General features: G+C 43.5%; 2 protein-coding genes across 7 annotated transcripts; one reads left to right on the forward strand and one right to left on the reverse strand.

The window, feature by feature from the left end:
* The first annotated feature begins 18 nt into the window (after positions 1-18).
* On the forward strand, positions 19-11,404 carry LOC110525431 (coiled-coil domain-containing protein 158). 3 transcript variants are annotated; one of them, XM_021605529.2, is made up of 23 exons: positions 19-592; positions 1,727-1,781; positions 1,940-2,082; positions 2,264-2,430; positions 2,591-2,700; positions 2,942-3,248; positions 3,350-3,426; positions 3,631-3,741; positions 4,256-4,370; positions 4,488-4,607; positions 4,997-5,449; positions 5,707-5,875; positions 7,655-7,807; positions 8,074-8,186; positions 8,369-8,527; positions 8,627-8,719; positions 8,894-9,001; positions 9,333-9,487; positions 9,742-9,801; positions 9,970-10,052; positions 10,245-10,415; positions 10,611-10,715; positions 11,142-11,404. In XM_021605529.2, exons 1-23 carry the CDS (start codon positions 490-492, stop codon positions 11,207-11,209), a joined length of 3,198 nt encoding a protein of 1,065 aa, XP_021461204.2. In that variant the 5' UTR covers positions 19-489; the 3' UTR covers positions 11,210-11,404. The 3 variants fall into 3 exon arrangements, with proteins under 3 accessions (XP_021461204.2, XP_021461205.2, XP_021461206.2); XM_021605530.2 differs by having other exon boundaries at positions 9,970-10,040; XM_021605531.2 differs by lacking the exons at positions 9,970-10,052; positions 10,611-10,715; positions 11,142-11,404.
* On the reverse strand, positions 11,289-20,817 carry zgc:158260 (uncharacterized protein LOC571389 homolog). Of its 4 annotated transcripts, none has more exons than XM_021605535.2 (8): positions 19,884-20,817; positions 15,030-15,405; positions 14,495-14,673; positions 14,219-14,381; positions 13,840-14,037; positions 13,538-13,681; positions 13,316-13,393; positions 11,289-11,733 (listed from the first exon to the last, which is right to left on the reverse strand). In XM_021605535.2, exons 1-8 carry the CDS (start codon positions 19,916-19,918, stop codon positions 11,635-11,637), a joined length of 1,272 nt encoding a protein of 423 aa, XP_021461210.1. In that variant the 5' UTR covers positions 19,919-20,817; the 3' UTR covers positions 11,289-11,634. The 4 variants fall into 4 exon arrangements, with proteins under 4 accessions (XP_021461210.1, XP_021461209.1, XP_021461208.2 ...); XM_021605534.2 differs by having other exon boundaries at positions 19,922-20,816; XM_021605533.2 differs by lacking the exon at positions 19,884-20,817 and having other exon boundaries at positions 15,030-15,599.
* Between the last annotated feature and the right edge of the window lie 938 nt (positions 20,818-21,755).

Here is a 21,755-nt window from a genome sequence, read left to right on the forward strand (position 1 = left end):
TCAGAACGTTCAAAGCAATGGGAACTCACTCGGGATGATCCGATTGGAAAAAATATCGATGTAAACGATCATCCAACTCGGGAACTCGGGACTCTTTCTAGAGCGCCGAGTTTCCGGCCTGAAGATCACTGACGTTATGATTTGACTTTGTATTTTTCCGAGTTCCCAGTTGTGTTGAACGCGGCATATGGCTTAATGGCTGTGGTAACTAGTGACGACCGACGGACTTTTGTTTTACTACCCTTCAATATTTTTTTTTAACGGAAAAGTAACCATATTTCTGTTTGTTCTTGAGATGGTATCTACAAAATTCCAGATTTAGCAATAACTTTGGGGAGTTCCTGTTTCTAAAATACACCGAATCTGAGTGAAGAAAGCGCGAAATCAACCGTTTCCATGGCGATGAAGCTTCGCTACTACTTGTTGTTTGCAGGCGCTGGTTGATTTCCACATGTTATCCCATACGGCTAGCTAGCTAACCAACTGATAATGTCATCTGGATTTCAAAATGCCATATCCAAAGATAGTAATTTATCTATTTACAAATCCTCTGAATTGTTTGATGGTTTATTGCACGAGATTCCAACAACAAGTAAGTAAATTAACCTGACTAACGTTAGCTAGTTACACTACATAAGTATGTCGACACCTGCTTGTCGAACATCTCATTCCAAAATCATGGGCATTAATATGGAGTTGGTCTCCCCCCGATCTCAACAAAACATTTCTGTATGGACCTTGCTTTGTGCATGGGGGCAATGTCATGCTGAAACAGGAAGGGGCTTCCCCAAACTGTTACCACAAAGTTGGAAGCACAGAATTGTCTAGACTAGAGTGTCATTGTATGCTGTAACATTAAATGTCCCTTCACTGGAACTAATGTGCCTAAGCCGAACCATGAAAAACAGCCCTCTTCCACCAAACTTTACAGTTGGCACTATGCATTGTGGCAGGTAGTGTTCTTGCATCTGCCAAACCCAGATTAGTCTGTCAGACTGCCAGATGGTGAAGCGTGATTCATCACTCCAGAATACGTGTTTCCACTGCTCCAGAGTCCAATGGTGGTGAGCTTTACACCACTCCAGCCAACGCTTGGAATTTGTACATGGTGATCTTAGGCTCGTGTGCGGCTGCTCGGCCATGTAAACCCATTTCATGAAGCTCCAGACGAACAGTTCTTGTGCTGACGTGGCTTCCAGGGGCAGTTTGGAACTCTGTACTGAGTGTTGCAACCGAGGACAGACAATTTATACGCTCTTCAGCACTCGGCGGGCCCATTCTGTGAGCTTGTGTGGCCTACCACTTCGCGGGTGAGCCGTTAGACGTTTCCACTTCCCAATAATAGAACTTACAGTTGACCAGGGCAGAAATTTGACGAATTGACTTGTTGGAAAGGTGGCATCCTAAGACGGCACCACGTTGAAAGTCATTGAGCTCTTCAATTAGGCCATTCTACTGCCAATGTTTACTATGGAGATTCCATGGCTGAGTGCTCAATTTTATGCACGTGTCAGCAACGGGTGCGGCTGAAGTTGCTAAATCCACTAATTTGAAGGGGTGTCTACATACTTTTGTGTGTATATATAGTGTATAACATTGCTAACTACTAACCTTCTAGCAAAGTTCCCGGTCTTATCACATCGCTGTGCTGATTCCTGGCATCAGTCGCAGCACTGAGCAATCCCTCTTTGGCTTTCTAATTTAGCAAGCTACCTCTACCTTACAGGTAAAAATGACACCAGCACTGTCCCTAGAAGGTACAACAATCTGGATGAGTTGAGGTAATTTTGCCCTTTTCTTTAAATTACTCTAGTTAGCTAACTCCCCCACATCCTTTTTCATAACACTAGCTACCTGTATTTGAAAACAGATTGTCTGTCTTTTGCACCATGAACCATCATCCTTTTGGAAGCAAGTTTGTTACGTTCTTTCTTTACAGTGAGGAGCTTGACAGACGAACCAAGGAGACTCAAATGCTGCAAGAAGAAGTGGAACATGCAACTAAAATGACCATAGAGAAAATGGGACGCACATGTCCCAGCAGCTCACCTTCACAAATGAATTACTTTCCCATCTTTATGGGTGAGTATGTGGTTTTCTTGTGTCATGAAGAAAAATATAGCCAGTACTAGCTATACAGTTACACATCGGAGCTATTGTCACAACCAAATATGTCACTACTCTATTTTGAATTATGAAACTACCTATAGTAGTTTGCTGTGATAAGTGTTCCTTATTGCTGCTTTACATTTTTATTTTACAGATGGTTCATCGGAGGAGAACTCAGAAGTGCTGTCTGTGATCCAGCCTCTTACATATGGCCTGGAGCTGGTCAGAAGTGGCATAACTTTCCCTGGGAAAGATGTTTTGGAAAATGCAATAGGGGACTACTCTCAACAGGTGTCGGAGCTCCAAAAGCAGCTGAGTGAGGTTAGTGTGAGATACAGTCCTATTTCTTTCTTCTTTCCTGGTGAGAGTTATATATTATTGTGGAAGGCCTCTTGAACTCAATGATTCTAATATCAAAATCCATGCAGTTCTTTGCCACGTGAGGTGCCATTGATCGCAACCGTTGCTAATACTTTTTCAGACACATGAGCTTCATGAACAGCAGAAGTTCTACTTCCGTCAGTCCATCATCAAGCTGCAGACAAAATTGCAGGAGTTCCAGATTGAGAAAGATGCCCTGACTGATCTAAGGTAATTGAAGCTGAAACTGTTGCACTGTAGGCCATTTTTACTGTATACCTTTGAACACACACAGGTTTTTTGCAACGGGAGTATAGGACATGTTTTACAGTCCCTTCAATGCCCACTGGGCACAGACGTCAATTCAACATCTATTTCACGTTGGTTCCACCTAATTTAATTGAAATGACATGGAAACAACGTTAATTCAACCAGTAAGTGTCAATTGGGTGTTAATTGTTTTGTCCCTCAGAACGAAAGAGAGCAGAAAACAGGCAGATGTAATGGGGAAAATGCAAGCAATGATCAGGGAGCTGCAAGCCGCTAAACAGACCGGGGACCAGAGGCTACTGGAGGCTGAGGATGAAGCAAAGTCACAGAGCAGGAGAACAGAGTCAAGGGAGCGGACACTACAGGAGGTGTACTCCACGCTGTTGGCTTACGAAAAACGTTGTGGAAACAATTTGTACACTAGCCAGGACGCACTGGGTGTTGCAGTGGAGAAAGTATTACACAACTTGGAGCATGCAAATCACAATCTGAGAGAAAGCCTTCTGCTGGTAAGACAGTGTGTTTTGTTTTATTTCACACAACACTTTTATCAAGGGTTTGAAATGTTGTTCTTGACATTGTATTTTTCATTCCTAACTCATTGTGCCAGCTGAAGGAGCAGATGGAGACTCAAGAACATAAATGCCAAGAGAAAGCAGAGATCATGTTGAATGAGCAAAGGGAAAGGTACATTTTCATTAACTTTCCACAATTCTTGTCTCAGTGACTTGGGATTACAGTCATTCACTAATCTGATAGCCCACACATTACCTGCATGTAAGACTGTCTGGTATAGAATTTGTTGTAACCCTAAAACCGCATGTATGTTCGAGGCAGGTTCCTAGAGGTGACGTAAAGTTGCAATGCTTGAGTTGCTTTACTCTTTTCCAGAATGAAGCAGCTCACTACCAGTCATGACCAGGAGGTGGCGATATTGACTGAGAAATTGAGCAGCTCCAGAGGCAGAGCCTCCAGCTTGCATGTCCAGGTGGAGTTGTTACAGTGAGAGACATGAATTAACTAGCAATACTATATCTACATATTTCCTGAGTTTAATTAAATTCAAAGAGCGCGTCACTACAGACCCGGGTTCGATCCCAGTCTCTGTCACAACCGGCTGTGACCGTGAGTCCCATAGGGAGGCACCCAATTGGCCCAGCGTCGTCCGGGTTAGGGGAGGGTTTGGCCTGGGGGCTTTATCGCAGTCTTGCGACTCCCTGTGGTGGGCTGGGTGCCTGCAGGCTGACAGCAGTCGTCAGTTGAACAGTGTTTCCTCCGACGTATTGGTGCAGCTGGCTTCCGGGTTAATCAGGTGTTAAGAAGCGCGGTTTGGCGGGTCATGTTTCAGAGAACGCATGACCCAACCTTCACTTCTGCAGCGATGAGACAAGATCGAAATTGGGGAGAAAAACTGGGTAAAATACAAAAAATGTATAAAGTCACTCATCTTTTCATTAAGACACCTGTCAAATCTTTCAGAAAGTGTCCAAATTAATGCATTATTTCCTTTCACCAGAAAACAAGGTGAAAGCCAGGCTTCAGTGCACCAGTGTCAGGTCAATGACTTGGAGTCAGCTCTCTCCGTCCTGCGCTCCGAACTACTAGACACCCAGCAGGGCCATGAAGACAAGGTTACAGCTAACACACACATGCCGGTTGTGATGTAGAATAATAGAGTGGCCTTAGTCTTTTCAAACAAAGGTTTAGGAGGTTCTGATGCTTTGGGTTGTCATGATGTTGTGTACCAGGTGGGTGCTCTGGAGATGCTGTTGGCCGAGGCCCAGTCTCAGGCGGGGGAGGCCCAGAGAGGGAGAGACAGATCCCTCCAGCAGACAGAGGAGCTGGACTCTCGGCTCTGCCAGCTCACGGTAATACAGCCCAGCCTCAGACACAAACAGCAAGGATACGGTACGTCCTTAGCTCCCTGCTGCTGTAGAAAGAGATACACTATCTTAACATTTCACATTCTTTGATTCCAGAAACTCAGTCTGTCTATCATTGTGTTTGATATATAAATATGAATCTGGCTTTGATATGTTTTAAACATAAAAAAAATAAAACCCATGAAATCAAACAGAGATGTTTGAATAAGAGTCAGTAGTGTATTACGTGTGTGCGGTCAGTCAGAGCTGCAGCAGGCCCGTGAGCAGCTGGCCCTGGAGAAGGAGCAGACCAAGCACCATTTTTTTTTTTAAATGGAAGATGACACCAAGGCTTTAGTTGCCAAACACTCTTTATTTTTTGTCTCCTCTGCCAGTTGTTGGGCGAGAAGCATCAGCGGGAGCAGCAGAAGGAGCTGGTTGTGGTGCGACGGGAGCTGGAATTGACCACAGACCAGCTGTACAAGGCCAGGGACGAGGAGCTGCGGCTGCAAGCCCTGAAGGGTGACCGGGACGAGGAGCTGAAGAAGGTCCAGGCGCTGCTGGAGGAGAGGGACAGGGAGCTGCAGCTGAGGCTGCAGGAGGCGCAGCAGGGACGGGCCAGGCTGGAGGAAGCCCAGGGCATCTGCCAGGCCCTCAGGGCAGAGACTGAGGTGCTGAGACTCAAGCTGGAGGACCGGGAGAAGATGGTGGACCTGCTGCGGCTGCAGATGGAGAGCACTACCCAGATGACGGTGCAGCATGGACGTAGCATTGACTCCCTGCACAATGAGAAGAGCCGCCTCAGCAACCAGCTCAATGAGCACAAGCTGGAGATCCAACAGTTAAGGGTTAGTTAGTTGGCTAGTTAGTTAGTTTTGATCATATACTTTAGTTTCAAGGTTGGTTGTCTCCTACCCCTCGGGTGGGGAAACTTGGCATGCTTCTAAATCAAGACCAGATTTTGAGGTCATTCAGGCTGCTAAGGGGAGTCCTCAGGCTTGTTCATTGTCTTGGATTGTATAATACTCCATATTTTTCTTTTTGGGTGTGTTTTCAAAGGTATCCTACTATATACCGTTCCAACCCTGAGTCCCTCCCTTTACAGACATGCTTAGAGCAGCGTGAGGAGTGTTTGGCGGTGCTGGAGCAGGAGAGGCGAGTACAGCAGGCTGGTCTGTCCAAACAGAGCTGCTGTGTCAAGGAGCTGACGCTGGAGAAACAGCAGCTTACCGCTGAGCTAGAGGTGCAACGCATGCAACTGGTCAGCCTCACAGGTACACTGGCTGTCATAAACTCAGTTAAAAAATAAACGTCCCTTTTTCAGGACCCTGTCTTTCAAAGATAATTAGTAAAAATTCAAATCAAAATTTCACAGATCTTCATTGTGAAGGGTTTAAACACTGTTTCCCATGCTTGTTCAATGAACCATAAACAATGAATAAACATGCACCTGTGGAATGGTCTTTAAGACACAAACAGCTTACAGACGGTAGGCAATTCAGGTCACAGTTATGAAAACTTAGGACACTATAAAGAGGCCTTTTTACTGACTCTGAACAATTCCAAAAGAAAGATGCCCAGGATCCCTGCTCATCTGCGTGAATGTGCCTTAGGCATGCTGCAAGGAGGCATGAGGACTGCAGATGTGGCCAGGGCAATAAATTGCAATGTCCGTACTGTGAGACGCCTAAGACAGCGCTACAGGACGGACAGCTGATCGTCCTCGCAGTGTCAGACCACGTGTAACAACACCTGCACAGGATCGGTACATCCGAACATCACACCTGTGGGACAGGTACAGGATGGCAACATCAAGTGCCTGAGTTACACCAGGAATGCATAATCCCTCCATCAGTGCTCAGACTGTCCACAATAGGCTGAGAGAGGCTGGACTGAGGGCTTATAGGCCTGTTGTAAGGCAGGTCCTCACCAGACATCACCGGCAACAATGTCGCCTATGGGTACGAACCCACCGTCGCTGGACCAGACAGGACTGGCAAAAAGTGCTCTTCACTAATGAGTCGAGGTTTTGTCTCACCAGGAGTGATGGTCGGATTCGCGTTTATCGTTGAAGGAATGAGCGTTACACCGAGGCCTGTATTCTGGAGCGGGATCGATTTGGAGGTGGAGAGTCCATCATGGTCTGGGGCAGTGTGTCACAGCATCATCGGACTGAGCTTGTTGTCATTGCAGGCAATCTCAACGCTGTGAGTTATAGGGAAGACATTATCCTCCCTCATGTGGTACCCTTCCTGCAGGCTCATCCTGACATGACCCTCCAGCATGACAATGCCACCAGCCACACTGCTCATTCTGTGTGTGATTTCCTGCAAGACAGGAATGCCCGGATCTCAATCCCATTGAGCACGTCTGGGACCTGTTGGATCGGAGTGTGAGGGGTAGGCTATTCCCCCCAGAAATGTCCGGGAACTTGCAGGTGCCTTGGTGGAAGAGTGGGGTAACATCTCACAGCAAGAACTGCCAAATCTGGTGCAGTCCATGAGGAGGAGATGCACTGCAGTACTTAACGCAGCTGGTGGCCACACCAGATGCTGCCTGTTACTTTTTTGATTTTGATCCCCCCCCTTTGTTCAGGGACACATGTGACTAACAGAAATGGATAATGTCTGTGGAACTTGTTCAGTTTGTCTCAGTTGTTGAATCTTATGTTCATACACATATTTACACATTTTAAGTTTGCTGAAAGTAAATGAGTTTGACAGTGAGGATGTTTCTTTTTTTGCTGAATTTAGATGGCTTTCATATGAGAGTATTCCCCTCACAGATAAAATGATGCATCAACTCTGTTCATTCAAACACTTATCTGCTAACGTTTTTGTATGAATTCTGAACTTTATTCATTCTTAATTATTCAATAATAACGACCTTTCAGTGATTTGATTTAACAGCCTCCATTTATCAAGTCTTTAGGGGAAAATACAGGTCTTCAGTGACAAACGGCAAGAACAATGATCATGTTGCTAGACTGTGTTGGAAAACCAGTACAGCATGTAGCGTCTGTTTTTCTTGTTGACCGTCTGTCTGTCCCCCAGAGGAGCATGAGGAGTTGAAGAGGCTCCACAGCAGTAAGAGTGAAGAGCAGGAGGGCGTGGTGGTGGGTCTGAAGGCCCAGCTGAAGACCACCCGGGCTGAGCTGGACCAGGCCAGGAGCACCCTGAGGACCCTGGAGGGAGCGGACGGACACGGTCAGCACTGCACATCACTGAGAACATTATATTATAGCGGAGATCCGTGTTGGATTGAAACGTGGTCGATAAATGTGGTAATTGGGAGCTTATTCAGTGTACGGGTCATTCTGTTATCTTTCATGCTCTGTGTCACTCATTGTGACAATTCACCTTGGATTTAGTTGATTCATTTCTTCCTCCATTGAATCGACAGAAAGAGATGAGAGTAGATAGGGCAGAGAGGATCGAGTCAATCAAGGTCTGTCTCCCCTTTCTCTGTCCAGGCCTGAAGGTTGCCATGGGGATGCAGAAGCAGATAACAGCCAAGCGGGAACAGATTGACACTCTCCATGGCCGAATCCAGCTCCTGGAGGAGACCATGGACAAACTGACCGAGGTAGCAACACCTCAATGTCTACTTTTAGTGCTCCACATCGTGTCTATCGTAATTACACATGCCCTGGCTTCCACACAGATAAAAGCCCTGTGTCCTTAAGGAGGGATTTAAAACCGCAAGATATTCTGGTGTTCACTTAAATGTATAATAATCTGCCTTCAATATGGTCTTTCCCTTCCCAGGAGAAGCGTTACCAGAGTCAAGAAAGTAAGCGTCAGATCCAGCTGCTGGCTTCAGTCACTGAGGAGAAGAGGCAGGTGGCAGCGGAGGTGGAGACCGTCCGCTCCCTGGAGAGACGGCTCAGGGAGAAAGTGGCCAAACTGGAGACGGCCCTACACAAGGTGGTGTGGCACTACCTTGTATTTACTCACTTTATCACACAGTATGAAATATACGTCTCGCTCTGACTGACCCCCATTTACACCTACGATGTTCTTCAGATGTCCGAGAGCTTTGTCCACTGTCAAGACTTCATCCAGTTGCAAGAGCAGGAGTTTGTACGGCTGAAGCTGCAGCATGCTCTGGATGTGACGGTACAGCACACTAGGATGGGTGTCCATCTGCCTCTATAGAGGTCTAATGCATATGCTGTTTTTTGTTTGATTTGCATTGTACTCTGAATATCCTTTCTCCTCTAAACTGTCTATAGCCTTCTATGCTGTATATATGCTTTTTCAAGTGCTGTGTCTTTTCTGCATGAGCTGCAGGGCCAAAACCTGCGAGCCACAGGGAATGCTCAGCGTGCTTCCCTCTCCAGCCCAACAGCCCTGACTGCTCTGCCCTCCAGCCAGTACGGCTCAAAGTGCCTGCTAGAGGTAGATCAATACAACAAATTCCTACAAAATGCCTTGTGGCCCCAATCCTTCCAGGGCCTGGCTTTGTTGCTGTTTTTTCAGTGGTGGAAAAGAAAGACACAAGCTCAGCACATCTGACTCCCCCCAAATTAAAAACACACCCTGATTGCATTCCTGTGGCAGCATGACAGACTCGTTCATCAACCGTTTGACTTGACTCCAGAACAGTCGGATCTAAGCCAATTTACTGAAAGCATGGAAGTATCCCAGATGGTCAACAATAGATTTCTGTGTTGAATATAGTGTAACCCATAATGGTATTTTACTCAGCATCTCTTCACCCCTCTTACAGTTGAAACCCCAGCAGCTGCTGGAAAGCCCCACCACGGAGCTGCGGTCCCTAGTCAAAGAGCTACGAGGTGTGATTTCTGAAAATCCTGGACCACACACCAACAAAAGCACCCTCAGAAGGAGCTCTGTTCCAGAGAGAGATCACAGGACCACACTGTAAGTCTCTGAGTGTGACGTTAAAGATCACGATGCTACTAGTTTTTTCCCCCCACACATTTTTGTTGTTGTGCGTCATTCACTTGGTTTCTGAAACCACAGTGGTTTATTTCACAAATGTTTCACAGCCATGTGACATGTTTCTCAATGTATGCAGAGCTTGTGTTCTCTTTGGTTCTCAATCAACCCATCAACTACAATCATGTGGAGCTTCTTTAATTCAAATTTCATGCAAAAAAAAATGTCTCTTACAGCAACGAAGTGAACAAAAATGTTACAAGCAATGCCAAAACGATAAAAGGGACCAACAGCAGGTAAGAGCATGTATCCTTGAACCTCTTGTTTCTGACTGCCTGAGCATGGCTGTTGGCAACCGTTCCCTACCTTTGTATATTGGCTTCACTAATCCTCAGGCCACATGAATGTGCAATGTCTGCCTGTGGCTTCGTTCTAATGCATGTTTGTGTATGCAATATGTGCAGTGGTGTGGCTCACCTCCTTAGGACAACTGATCTGGATGAGCGGAATTTAAACAGCACCTTCTCAAGCGCCAGTGAGTTTCTCTGTTAGTACAATCAACCATTTTAACACACTCAACCGATCATGTGCTTTATTTTCCTAATTTCACCTTCCATATCACTCTACTAGACCCATTATCATCCCTGTGGTCCCCCTTCAAACATGTTATGATCAAGGTATACAGTTTTTCAGCAGTTAACCATTCCTCCACTTGAGACATTGTTTGCTATTTCTACAGGCCATGACTTCTCTTTTGCTGCATCTCTGCCTTCCTACACATCGTCCCCTCGAGCCATGGCACTGGGCCGCAGGTCCCCTGTACACTCACTTCTGACCTCTGACCACAACCCCACACCTCCACCACAGAGCAGGCCTCAGGCAGAAAGCCCTCTCACAGACACACACACCTGTAAGTCCCAATGCCTTCAGCATTATTACAACTCAGTTGTGTAACCAATGCGGGAGACAATGTCCCCAATGAAATGGCCTTGGAGAACCTTGGTTACTTTACAGAATGGCATCATAATAATGTTTGAATTTCAGAACTCTAATTTGATGACTTCTGAGTGAGTAACTTGTGGTTTCACTTGAAATGTTTGTCCAGTGGCCAATCCGCAGGCTGAGTTTACAGGACACACATGCAAGCACTTGCAAGGAAAACTGGACAGCCTTCAAAACATAGTGGAGGACTTGCAGATGAAGAACCAAGGTTTGTTGAACAGAGTTTATTTGGTTCATCTGACTGCTGTGCAGCACAGTGGTTAGTGACTAACATCAGTGCTAAAGATCTGAATCTGTATTAGGAGTTTTGAATTTGCCCAATGTTGTCCAAATTTAACAGTTGTGTGAATCCAGACATCCTTGTTATGTCTGCCCCTCCCTGCCTCACGTACTAGACCAAATTGTTTGATAGGAATGTCATCAGGACACAGAGAATCAGGACAATGATTATATTGGATAGGTCAAGTTCATGAAAACAAATTCCTGATTAATCCAGAAAAATTCCATTGCTGTTTATGTCCGATAAGATAACTGCCACCTTTGGGACAATACAGTTTATCTTGAAAACACAGTTTCTGTGAAGAAACTACTAAATGCATTTTAAGTAATTTTTTTCCCCATTTTTTTTCTTCAGAAATGTCCTCTATGATAAAGAGTCAGGAGAAGAGGATGAGAAATGTCAAAGACAAAAGGAAGCTTTAGAACAATCAAGGCTCTGAGTGAATGTGTACTTGTGTACAAAAATAAACTTGTATTTAAAAGTAAAGGCACTATGATCATTATGGTGAATTGTCTTTTATTATGAATACAATTTGTCCATGGCATGTTACTATCAACATGGCAAAAATGAAACCAAATATAGAGGATTGGCACCAAATATGATGACAGGAGGATAAACAACAGGCTAGCAGGATATTTTTGTTATTCATGAAAGATGTCATTAGTCAAGGTAACTGAGGATGATCTTTGATGTACATGCATTGACAGCCAGTCAGTGATTTGGAAACTCATGAAAAATTAGGGGAACCTTTGTAGCAGCGTAGCGTCAAATGTTTTATGTCAGTTTGTTTTGACAAATTGAGTATACTACTGTGTAACTGCCCAACATATTGCCTATTGAAACCTGCCTAAAGTACCACTGTCCCCTTCCGTGTTGAAGTAGAGCCTGCTCCATCTGGCTTTGATCGGTTGTCTCCCTCCTCTTCTTCAAAGAGAGTACTCAGAAACTAAAAAGAAACCCAAGTTTAAAAGCCAACCAATTTCAGATAAAATATTTACAGTACCAGTCAAAAGTTTGGACACCTACACCTACTAGTTGTTCTTTATTTTTACTATTTTCTACATTGAAAAGTCATTGTGAAGACATCAAACTATAAAATAACACATGGAATCCTGTAGTAACCAAAAAACTGTTGAACAAATCAAAATATATTTTAGATTCTTCAAAGTAGCCACCCTTTGGCTTGATGACAGATTTGCACACTTGGCATTCTCTCAACCAGCTACACCTGTAATGCTTTTCCAACCGTCTTGAAGGAGTTCCCACATATGCTGAGCACTTGTTGGCTGCTTTTCCTTCACTCGGCGGTCCAACTCATCCCAAACCATCTCAAGTCGGGTGATTGTGGAGGCCGGGTCATCTGTTGCAGCACTCCATCACTCTCCTCCTTGGTCAAATAGCCCTTACACAGCCTGGAGTTGTTGGGTCATTGTCCTGTTGAAAAACAAATGATAGTCCCACTAAGCGCAAACCAGATGGGGTGGCGTATCGCCGCAGAATGCTGTGGTAGCCAAGCTGGTTAAGTGTGCCTTGAATTCTAAATCAGTGTCACCAGCAAAGCACCATCACACCTTCTCCATGCTTCACGGTGGGAACCACACATGCAGACAATACGTTCACCTACTCTGTCTCACAAAGACATGGTAGTTGGTATCAAAAATCTCAAATTTGGACTCATCAGACCAAAGGACAAATTTCCACAGGTCTAATGTCCATTGCTCGTGTTTCTTGGCCCAAGCAAGTCTCTTCTTATTGGTGTCCTTTTAGTAGTTGTTTCTTTGGAGCAATTCAACCATGAAGGCCTGATTCACACAGTCTCCTTTGAACAGTTGATGTTGAGATGTGTATGTTACTTGAACTTTGAAGCATTTATTTGAGCTGCAATCTGAAATGCAGTTAACTCTAATGAACTTATCCTATTCAGCAGAGGTAACTCTGGGTCTTCCTTTCCTGTGGCGGTCCTCATGAGAGCCAGTTTCATCATAGTGCTTTAATGTTTTTACGACTGAAACTTTCAAAGTTCTTGAAATGTTCCGGATTGAATGACCTTCATGTCTTAAAGTAATGATGGACTGTCATTTCTCTTTGCTTATTTGAGCTGTTCTTGCCATAATATGGACTTGGTCTTTTACCAAATAGGTGTATCTTCTGTACACCACCCCTACCCTGTCACAACACTGATTGGCTCAAATGCATTAAGGAAATGAATTCCACAAATTAACTTTTTAACAAGGAACACCTGTTAATTGAATGCATTCCAGGCGACTACCTCATGAAGCTGGTTGAGAGAATTCCAAGAATGTAAAGCTGTCATCAAGGCAAAGGGTGGCTACTTTGAAGAATCTCAAATGTTGATGTCTTCACTATTATTCTACAATGTAGAAAATAATAAAAATAAAGAAAAACCCTGCAATGAATAGGTGTGCCCAAACCTTTGACTGGTACTGTATAATTAACTGACATTGAAATTCAAACACCTGTGCTGTGAAGCATGACCTGTGTAAAAATGTGAAGCAATGTTGTCTTACCCTAGGCACCCTCAGCCCTTTGCTGATGATGAACTGCTTGAACGCTTGAGTCCCATGCATCTGTTTCAGTTCATCATCCTATTGAGAAGACAAATTATATCAGACAATTTTACCTGAACCGTCAATGGGGATTGATATTCTGATTTAATAGTCAAAGACAGTTGTCTCGTTTTTTACCCACAAAGAACAAGGACAAGTGTAATAGTTATACCAAAGACCCACCATTTCACTTGGTTGTGCAGGAAACTCAAAGTCCTCAGGGATGACATTGGGGTCTCTTAATGGTTCATCAGCATCTCTTTTCTTCCATGTTTTAGTATCCAGGTACCATGCTCCATATTTGGGCCTTTTAGTTCCTGGTTTGCTCTGTTGAACATGTGCATTTTATATTTTTACCATAGGCCGGATGTGGACATAGTTGTGGGTAATGCTGTTTAGAAAGTGAAGAACTGTACAAGCAATTGATACATTTTCATCCATCTGTCTTGTGAGGTCTGTGGGCCTCAAGCTGAGACACTCAATACCTTGTATGGTTCTGAGTCCTTTAAGGGGTCTTCACAGGTGTGGGCTCTGCGCAGATCCTCCACAGAGTTACGTAGGTCCTCTGGCACGTTCTTAGGCTCAACCACCTGGATAGGGAAGGTCAGGGACGGCTTCTTCTCATACCCACTGACAAACAGGCCCAGCAGGGTGGATTCAGTCAGGTTGTTCTTCTCTCCTCCCTGCGAGAGTCAACCATTAATTTACCAGGGAGGTTAAATGTTAAGATCATTCTAAATAATCTGTTCCTGCTTCTACAAGGTCATTTAGAATATGATGATGATTCATCATTCTGATCTTTACTTGACCTTTAATTGGGGTGTGTATTCCTCACCTTGGCCGGTTTCTGTTAGCTGTGCTTACCAATGAGGCGACCCAGTCACAGAAAAGCTTAGTGACTTTCTTGATGTCCTCGTCTTGAGATGGGGAGCGCAGTCGTTTGACGTTTACTATCTGGTCTTCCTTGGCACTGCTCTGCTTTCTTTGCAGCCCTTTGTAAGGGTTCTTTGCGCATAAATCGTCCGTCCTTCAGCCAAATAATAAAGGGTTAACAACAGTAGTTATACCACTAGATGAACAGTTTATACCCTAGTAATGAAGAGTTTGCCCCAAAACAGACTTCTCCAGAAATCTACTTACATTATTGCACTGACAGGTGGTCCCTCTCTCACTTCTTCCTCTGACTCCAATTCCCGCATGATCGTTTCCCACGGCTCAGTGCAGTCGTCTGCCTGCTCCTCTTTTTCTGGTGAAGTCACTGCAGAAGCTCTGTTCACACACATATCTGGGTCCAGGACACATATCACCTGATCAAACAACTACGGGATAAAATACAATCAGTAGGACATATTGTGTTATAAGTAAGCAAAACAAAGTCCTACTGTAAGAACAGCGTAAGAGTTGATTACTGTAATTCAGAATTGTATGTGCATGGGCCATCTGATGTATACTTTAGGGACTGGTTTACCACACACAGATTAAACCTTACCCTGGACTGAAGCCTTTACAATGGAGGATCTCCATTCAACATGCTTATTGAATTTTAGTCCAGGACTAGGCTTATTCGGTGTCTGGGAAACCAACCCTTTATGCCTTATTGCAAAAAGGATTGAGAGGTAACTTTCATCTGCAATGTGATTACATCGCTGATTAGTCTTATCTACCTGCCACTCACCTCTGGGGGCATGCCATGCTCTAAATGTGGGTACAGAGCCAGAGGATGCTGTTTGAGTTTGTGCTCCACTGTAGCCACATGCTCCCGGTGTACCTGCTGCTGAGGGTTCTTCTTAGAGAAGCAAGCCTGCTCTTTCGAGAAGCGCTTCCATTGTGTTTTATCAGAGAGAGATGTAGGACTTGGCATCCCAAAAATGGAAGGGGACATGCCCCTCTGGGCCTGAGAGAGAACCGCTGTCCCAGCACTAGGATACCCATCTCTGAAGTCATCAAGTCCCACATTTAGAAAACGCCAACGACGGCCATCCAAAGCACCTGAGAGATGATGTTTGTTCTTTGCATCTTTCAGGCATTTGGTCATCAACTTTTCCTTGTACCTGTGAGTCAAAGCTAAATTAAATCCTTCTACTTTCACATTGCCCTCATTAACATTTGGAAGCTCCAGTCCAGAGAGACTGGATGGAAGGTTATGTGTCAATGTTATGTATACTGAACAAAAATATAACCGCCACATGTAAAGTGTTCATCCCAGGTTTCATGAGCTGAAATAAAGGATCCCAGAAATGTTCCATATGCACAAAAAGCTTATTTCTCCCAGGTTTTGTGCACAAATTTGTTTACATCCCTGTTAATTAGCATTTCTCCTTTGTCAAAAGAATCCATCCACCTGACAAGTGTGGCATACAGTGCCTTGTGAAAGTATTCGGCCGCCTTGAACTTTGCGACCTTTTGCCACATTTCAGGCTTCAAACATAAAGATATAAAACTGTATTTTTTTGTGAAGAATCAACAACAAGTGGGACACAATCATGAAGTGGAACGACATTTATTGGATATTTCAAACTTTTTTAACAAATCAAAAACTGAAAAATTGGGCGTGCAAAATTATTCAGCCCCCTTAAGTTAATACTTTGTAGCGCCACCTTTTGCTGCGATTACAGCTGTAAGTCGCTTGGGGTATGTCTCTATCAGTTTTGCACATTGAGAGACTGACATTTTTTCCCATTCCTCCTTGCAAAACAACGCGAGCTCAGTGAGGTTGGATGGAGAGCATTTGTGAACAGCAGTTTTCAGTTCTTTCCACAGATTCTCGATTGGATTCAGGTCTGGACTTTGACTTGGCCATTCTAACACCTGGATATGTTTATTTTTGAACCATTCCATTGTAGATTTTGCTTTATGTTTTGGATCATTGTCTTGTTGGAAGACACATCTCCGTCCCAGTCTCAGGTCTTTTGCAGACTCCATCAGGTTTTCTTCCAGAATGGTCCTGTATTTGGCTCCATCCATCTTCCCATCAATTTTAACCATCTTCCCTGTCCCTGCTGAAGAAAACTAGGCCCAAACCATGATGCTGCCACCACCATGTTTGACAGTGGGGATGGTGTGTTCAGCTGTGTTGCTTTTACGCCAAACATAACGTTTTGCATTGTTGCCAAAAAGTTCAATTTTGGTTTCATCTGACCAGAGCACCTTCTTCCACATGTTTGGTGTGTCTCCCAGGTGGCTTGTGGCAAACTTTAAACAACACTTTTTATGGATATCTTTAAGAAATGGCTTTCTTCTTGCCACTCTTCCATAAAGGCCAGATTCGTGCAATATACGACTGATTGTTGTCCTATGGACAGAGTCTCCCACCTCAGCTGTAGATCTCTGCAGTTCATCCAGAGTGATCATGGGCCTCTTGGCTGCATCTCTGATCAGTCTTCTCCTTGTATGAGCTGAAAGTTTAGAGGGACGGCCAGGTCTTGGTAGATTTGCAGTGGTCTGATACTCCTTCCATTTTAATATTATCGCTTGCACAGTGTTCCTTGGGATGTTTAAAGCTTGGAAAATCTTTTTGTATCCAAATCCGGCTTTAAACTTCTTCACAACAGTATCTCGGACCTGCCTGGTGTGTTCCTTGTTCTTCATGATGCTCTCTACGCTTTTAACGGACCTCTGAGACTATCACAGTGCAGGTGCATTTATAGGGAGACTTGATTACACACAGGTGGATTGTATTTATCATCATTAGTCATTTAGGTCAACATTGGATCATTCAGAGATCCTCACTGAACTTCTGGAGAGAGTTTGCTGCACTGAAAGTAAAGGGGCTGAATAATTTTGCACGCCCAATTTTTCAGTTTTTGATTTGTTAAAAAAGTTTGAAATATCCAATAAATGTCGTTCCACTTCATGATTGTGTCCCACTTGTTGTTGATTCTTCACAAAAAAAATACAGTTTTATATTTTTATGTTTGAAGCCTGAAATGTGGCAAAAGGTCGCAAAGTTCAAGGGGGCCGAATACTTTCGCAAGGCACTGTATATAGAAGCTGATTTAAACAGTATGATCATTACACAGGTGCACCTTGTGCTGGGAACAAAACAAAGGTCACTCTAAAATTTGCAGTACGTCCAACCGGCCTCACAACCGCAGGCCACGTGTAACCACGCCAGCCCAGTACCTCCACATCCGGCTTCGTCATCTGCGGGAGCGTCTGACACAAGCCACCCGGACAGCTGATGAAACTGTGGGTTTGCACAACTGAATAATTTCTGCCCAAATTATCAGAAACCGTCTCAGGGAAGCTCATCTGCATGCTCATCGTCCTCACCAGGGTCTTGACCTGACTGCAATTTGGTGTCGTAACCAACTTCAGTGGGCAAATGCTCACCTTCGATGGCCACTCGCACTCTGGAGAAGTGTGCTATTCACGGATGAATCCCGGTTTCAACCGTACCGGGCAGATGGCGTCGTGTGGGGGAGCGGTTTGCGGATGTCAACGTTGTGAACGGAGTGCCCCATGGTGTCGGTGGGGTTATGGTATGGGCAGGCATAAGCTAAGGACAACGAACACAATTGCATTTTGTCAATGGCAATTTGAATGCACAGAGATACCGTGACGAGATCCTGAGGCCCATTGTCGTGCCATTCATCCGCAGCCATCACCTCATTTTCAGCATGATAATGCATGGCCCCATGTCGCAAGGATCTGTACACAATTCCTGGAAGCTGAAAATGTTCCAGTTTTTCCATGGCCTGCATACTCATTAGACATGTCACCCATTGAGCATGTTTGGGATGCTCTGGCTCGCCGTGTATTACAGCGTGTTGCAGTTTCCACCAATATCCAGCAACTTCAGCCGTTGAAGAGGAATGGGACAACATTCCACAGGCCACAATCAACAGACTGATCAACTCTATGCGAAGGAGATGTGTCGAGCTGCATGAGGAAAATGGTGGTCACACCAGATACTGACTGATTTTCTGATCCATGTCCCTACCTTTTTTAAGGTACACTACATGACCAAAAGTATATGGACACCTGCTCGTCAAACATCTCATTCCAAAATAATGGGCATTAATATGGAGTTGGTCCCCTCTGTGCTGCTATAACAGCCTCCACTGTTTTGGGAAGGCTTTTCACTAGATGTTGGAACATTGTTGTAGGGACTTGCTTCCATTCAGCCACTAGAGCATTAGTGAGGTCGGGCACTGATGTTGTGGGATTAGGCCTGGCTTGCAGTCTGCATTTCAATTAATTCCAAAGGTGTTTGATGGGGTTGAGGTCAGGACTGTGCAGGCCAGTCAAGTTCTTCCAAACCGATTTCGACAAACCATTTCTGTATGGACCTCATTTGTGCATGGGGGCATTGTCATGCTAAAACAGGAAAGGGCCTTCCCTAAACTGTTGCCGCAAAGTTGGAAGCACAGAATCGTCTAGAATGTCATTCTATGCTGTAGTGTTAAGATTAACTCCAACTTTTTTTAAAACTTTTTGCCAACTTTTACTTAATAACATTCCTAAAGAAAGTAATGTACTTTTTACTCTATACATTTTCCCTGACACCCAAAAGTTCTCGTTACATTTTGACAAGAAAATGATCCAATTCACACACTTATCAAGGGAACATCCCTGGTCATCCCTACTGCCTCTGATCTGGCGGACTCACTAAACACAAATGCTTTGTTTGTAAATTAATGTCTGGGTGTTGTAGTGTTCCCTTGGCTATCTGTAAATATATTTAAAAATAATAATTGTGCCATCTGGTTTGCATAATGTAAGGAATTTGAAACTATTAATACTTTTACTTTTGATACTTTAATTATATTTAAAACCAAATACTTTTACATTTTTACTCAAGTAGTATTTTACTGGATGACTTTCACTTTTACTTGAGTTGTTTTCTATTAAGGTATCTTTCCTTTTACTCAAGTATGACAAATAGGTACTTTTTCCACCACTGACCTCGACACAATCCTATCTTGGGAAACTCTACGGACAATTCCTTTGACCTCATGGCTTGGTTTTTGCTCTGACATGCACTGTCAACTGTGGGACCTTATAAAGACAGGTGTGTGCCTTTCCAAATCATGTCCAATCAATTGAGTTTACCACAGGTGGACTCCAATCAAGTTGTAGAAACATCTCAAGGATGATCAATGGAAACAGGATGCACCTGAGCTCAATTTCGAGGCTCATAGCGAAGGGTCTGAATAGTTATGCAAATAAGGTATTTCTGTTTTTTTGCTTTGTCACTATGGGGTATTGTGTGTAGATATAATCCATTTTAGAATAAGGCTGTAATGTACCAACATGTGGAAAAGGTCAATGGGTCTGAATACTTTCCGAAGGCACTGTATATAATGTATATGTGACCAACAGATGCATATCTGTATTCCCATTCATGTGAAATCCATAGATTAGGGCCTAATTAATTTATTTAAATCGATTGATTTCCTTATATGAACTGCAACTCGGTACAATCGTGAAATTGTTGCATGTTGCGTTTTATATTTTTGTTCAGTGTACATATAATTATGTTGTCAACCACATACAGTTATGACTATATTGTTACAAAAGAGGCTACCCAATGTTGTCTTTAGTGTGATGTGACATCCACATTACCAATGGTAGGCAGGAAGCGTCGTTCTAGTCTCCGGTGGTCCAATTTGAAACGTTTTATCAGTCATTATGTGTCCTTGTTTTCTCATCAATTTTCACGTAAAAAAAGGCAAACGAGTGTTGCCCCCGGGGCACGTCAAAAAGCTATCGACCCTTTCGTAATTCCGTTATTACTTAAAGCGATCTGGCTAGCTCCCTGCTCCTAATACAACGTTTGTTAGATGGTTACTATGGTAACAGTGTTTCGCGATAAATTGTAGTTCTTATGGGATGTCACAAAATATAAATGTAGTTTGCGTTCCAGAAAGCCTTTGCTGTAATTACGATTATGAACTTACTTGACAGTCACAAATCAACACGTAAAAAAAATAATAAGAGCAAAATCATCTTAATGCAGTTTTCACTGAAGACAATATAGCCTTGCTATGATTTTGACCACTAGATGGTGGTATGTGATCAGAGGGAACTGATGAGTTCCTCTTCTTTTGGGTGATCCTAAAAATTGTTAACGTTACTGCTAGATTTTAAAAAAGAAATACTTTGACAAATCTGAAAACTATAGCTGAAAGTACAGAGCAGAGCCCTTTTGGTGTCGGGTTGGTTGCTCTTGTTTTTCGGGCCGTCATGCATTAGTAAACTAGTTATTGTGTAATTTAAATAAATATTTCTCTAATTCAATATGTATTGGGATTATTGTATGATGCTGTTTACATCATTTGAATGTAGAATGCATGTGTATGTTGACCATGTGCCCCTCTACATGCGGTTCTGGTCAGGGCTCAGGAATTAGATAATATGTCCATAGGCCATAGGCCCTCATGTCTTGTGAAAATGAGAGAGTTGCTACTGTTCCCCTGTTTATGCATTGTCAAACTCAATTTATAGCAAAAAATTAATTAAAACCTGCTACTTTTTATCACTACCACTACTAATAAGGATAAATCTGAAATAAATACCTCTTCAAGTTGTAGAAGTGGTTATTATGACAACAGATGATCACGTCATAGTCATACATTATCCCACAGTAAGTTAAGTAAAACTGATTTCCAGCCTGTGGTTGTGTAGACAGAGAAAAGAGTGCTAACAGAAATAATTGTAATGTACGGCTCCTTTGAGGTCTTCAGGTCTGTACAGCACTTTGAGATATCAGCTGTATGTACGAAGGGCTAAATAAATACATTTGATTTGATTTGATTCAGCGCTTGCATTCCTTCTTGCCCTATGTATTACTTGTGCTGTCACAGGACTGAGGTCAGTCAACGCTGTTAAACAACAGCACAGCCTCTTAAATGACTAATCATTATCCTCGTCATCATCATCATCCAATTCCATCAACATTGCACCATTTGTTAGGCCAGGGAAATTCCACTTCACGGATTTGTGGACTGTAGAAGTCACAGCTTTTAGCTAGTGCCTCTGACAGCTTTCACCCACATGCCTCAGCTTGACTAGGCACCATATTGTGACCTGCTTGGCTGGGTGACCAGCTGACCGCTGCTTTGACCTCTTCGGCACACTGTGAAACAGCCTGGGCCTGTTGGAGCTGGACACAGAAAGGCCATGACTAGGGTTGAAAAGGTACCGATAATTTACCAAATTTACCGGAATCTTCAGTAATTTTGGTAATTAACAGAATATCTATGGCAATCTATCGTAAGTTTGGTAGTTTATACATTTTTTTATATCAGTATCCATATTGTCTATGAGTTTCTAGTAGATAGACCATATGGTTCAACAGAGAGTATCCTAATTAATGACAAAAGCATCTAATCAACAATGTTATTATTTATTAATTATCTCTGCAACTCCAACTATTGAAGTTTTTCACAACTGCCAC

The sequence above is a fragment of the Oncorhynchus mykiss genome, chromosome 6 (genome assembly GCF_013265735.2).
Source record: "Oncorhynchus mykiss isolate Arlee chromosome 6, USDA_OmykA_1.1, whole genome shotgun sequence".
Taxonomy (NCBI): Eukaryota; Metazoa; Chordata; class Actinopteri; order Salmoniformes; family Salmonidae; genus Oncorhynchus; species Oncorhynchus mykiss.